Genomic DNA, 2,750 nt, shown 5'->3' on the forward strand with positions numbered 1-2,750 from the left:
GGGGGAAGGGGGACCACTAATCCTACGGGCAAATTTTGCATAATGCAGATGAAATTATGAACAATGCATATATACAACTTTCCAACCAAGTCAGCCCTGCTTATCTATCCAGGGAGCTCGTCATTTAAAATGACACCGACCAGCCATCGAACAATAAATGTTTCCTACACGGAATACTTGGCGGAGTCAGTTTCGGATGGCTGAAATTCGAGGAGAGGGGCGAAACCCAGCCAACGTGTACTGTGCACTTCAACACCGACTCTGCAAAGACTTGGTAGGTCGGGGATATTTCGAAGGAAGAGGTGTACCCCTAGTCATCAGGTAAGAGTGGGACCGTGTCCAGTGCTCTGTCTCCTAGGGCTCGAAGCGGATCAATCTCTGAGCACTTTCCTTGAAATGCCACTGCTAGGTGTACCCACGCACACACAGTCCCACGGGCGCTCTCCCGGGAGGCGGCGGGCACCGCGCGCCGGGTACGCGGATGGGCCGCTCTCGTGCCCCGGCGCTCCCCCGCGCGGCTCTCCCCGTCCGTCCGCGATCCTCCGGGGACCCAGCTTCCGCGCCGCTGCTCACCTCGTCGGTCCCCGCGCCCGTCCGTCCGTCCGTCCGTCCGCAGCGGCGTCGGGAGCTCCCCGCCCGCTCCCGGCTGGGTGTCCGCGAGATGCCCCGGAGCGCGCAGGACCGGAGCCGGGCGAGTGCCCGCCGCGCCCCGGGCAGCGCCCGCGCCGTCGCTCGGCCCGCGCCCCCGGAGCTGTGCGCCGCGCCGCCCCGAGCGAGGCGAGGCGAGGCGAGGCGAGGCGAGCGGCCCCCGCCCTGGGCCGGCCTTTCCCAGAACCAGCCCGCCCGCCCGCCCGCCCGCCGAGAGGCCGCGAGCGCCGCCGCGGGACGCCCGGCAGCCGGCGGGGGAGCGGCCTGGGCCGGGCCCGCCCCCGACTCGGCGGCGCGGGGAAGGCGGGCGCGCGGAGCCCTGGGGCCCGACACCCCCCGCCCGGGCCACCCCGGCCCGGCCCCTCGATGGAGCCCGGCGCCCCCACCCACTACCCCCTCCCGGGAGCCCCCTGCAGGCCCGGGCCTGGGAGTGGGGGAGCCAGTGATGGGGGTGGGTGGGCGGGAACCAGCTCTCTCGTTGGCAATCTTGGAAACTGAGGCCCATAGCGCTCAAGGACTTGACCAAGGTCATCCTTTGTAGTTGGCAACATGGAGACTCAACTCACTGCCAGGCATTCATTCATTTAGCAAGTACTTGCAGAGCTCCGTGAGTGTGCCCAGCTCTGGAGATACTCCCCTTTTACAGTTTGTCTGTGGGCTCCAAATAGAGTGGAGGTTTTCACAGCACAGCCGCGGGCCCTACAGACTCTGCATGCAGCGTCTTTGGCCACTGATGCCTGGCTTTTACGCATTCTTCGGAGAGCCTCCTCCTCTTCCCCTAAACTGTGCCATCCCCTCCCCCAGCCTGCCTCCCCTCTGTACCTGTTCTACAAAGATCCTGAACCTGATGCCTTCCGCATTCAGTGAGGACCAATTCCTGTGGCCTGCATCCCCTACCATCCCTCCTCCCCTTGGACCAAATCAAACCACCAAGACCAGCCTATTCTTTCTCTTCCACAACTTTATGTAGGACCCTTCAACAGTTCCCCATTGCCAGCCCCCTCCATCCCTATGGCTTGAGGAATCCCACTTGCCCTGGCCAGGACGGATCACACAACAGCTCCAACCCCGAACCTGCATTTAGCTGAGACATCTATGAACCTTCCCACCCACTTTCCTCCGGTAAGTTCAGCCCTTTCGGGTCCTTCTTAAAAGTGATCTCCCCTCCTTGGAGCCTCCAGAGCTCAGGAGAGGCTGGAATACGAATACACCAGACAGCCAAAGAATTCTGCCCATAAGAAAAATCTGCCAGCCTGCTCCTTACACTCTTGCTGTTTTCTAACTCTAGGATTTTAATGAAAAGTCACATTACTCCCTCCCCCGAAAGAGCTGGTTTGGGAAGGCATTTGCCGAGGGCTCAGAGAAAATTCTTTGCTCACTAAGCACTCAGGATACTACGGTTAGATCAATGGAAAATAAATGGTCCTTTACCCAAATCCCTTATTGTACATTGTCCTGGACAGGTGAACGGAGCCAGCAGATGTTCTTTCAGTGCTAATATGCACGGTGGACCTTATTTCATGTATACTATTGTGTTGTGGTTTTATAACTCATTTAATGAATCTGGTAATATCAAGCATTATCATCACCTCATACCCTCAACCTTCTGGTGGGTTGTGGTTTCTTTGAAATTTGATGTGGGAATTAGATTTCTACAAATTGGTGCATGCACAAGCAGTTACCATCAAATCCTCCAAGTGAGTCATTGCACCATTATAAACCAAAGCTAATGGAGGTCCCCTGAGCAGGACAGTTACCTGGGCGTGATACTCAACAGGTCCCACCCCTGCAGAGGGACACCTTCCCCAAATCTTCACAAAGGGAGGGGTCCAGATCCATGCACTGTGCTTGCCCCCTCACTCCCACTGTAAATGTGACTGGAGGGAGCCCAGTCCCCGAGCTGCCTCACCGCATTGGAATGTCTGAGCTAACAGTACTTCCAGAGGGTTCATTGCTCCTCTGAACAGCACTGCCCAGACTTTCTGGAGATTTTTAATTCACTCCCCAACCTCGCCAATAGTTGCATACAAGGTGCCTTTTTTACACCCTGCTCTCTGCTCAGTGAAACATGCAGACCATCTCAGGGGCACAATGGCTCCATT

At 57.9% G+C, this 2,750-nt stretch overlaps 1 protein-coding gene across 1 annotated transcript; it reads left to right on the forward strand.

The window, feature by feature from the left end:
- The first annotated feature begins 481 nt into the window (after window positions 1–481).
- LOC123460750 (translation initiation factor IF-2-like) lies at window positions 482–1,189 on the forward strand. Its single transcript, XM_045149685.1, has one exon. It carries the CDS (start codon window positions 482–484, stop codon window positions 1,187–1,189), a length of 708 nt encoding a protein of 235 aa, XP_045005620.1.
- Window positions 1,190–2,750: the final 1,561 nt, after the last annotated feature.

The sequence above is a fragment of the Jaculus jaculus genome, chromosome 1, assembly GCF_020740685.1.
Source record: "Jaculus jaculus isolate mJacJac1 chromosome 1, mJacJac1.mat.Y.cur, whole genome shotgun sequence".
Lineage (NCBI taxonomy): Eukaryota > Metazoa > Chordata > Mammalia > Rodentia > Dipodidae > Jaculus > Jaculus jaculus.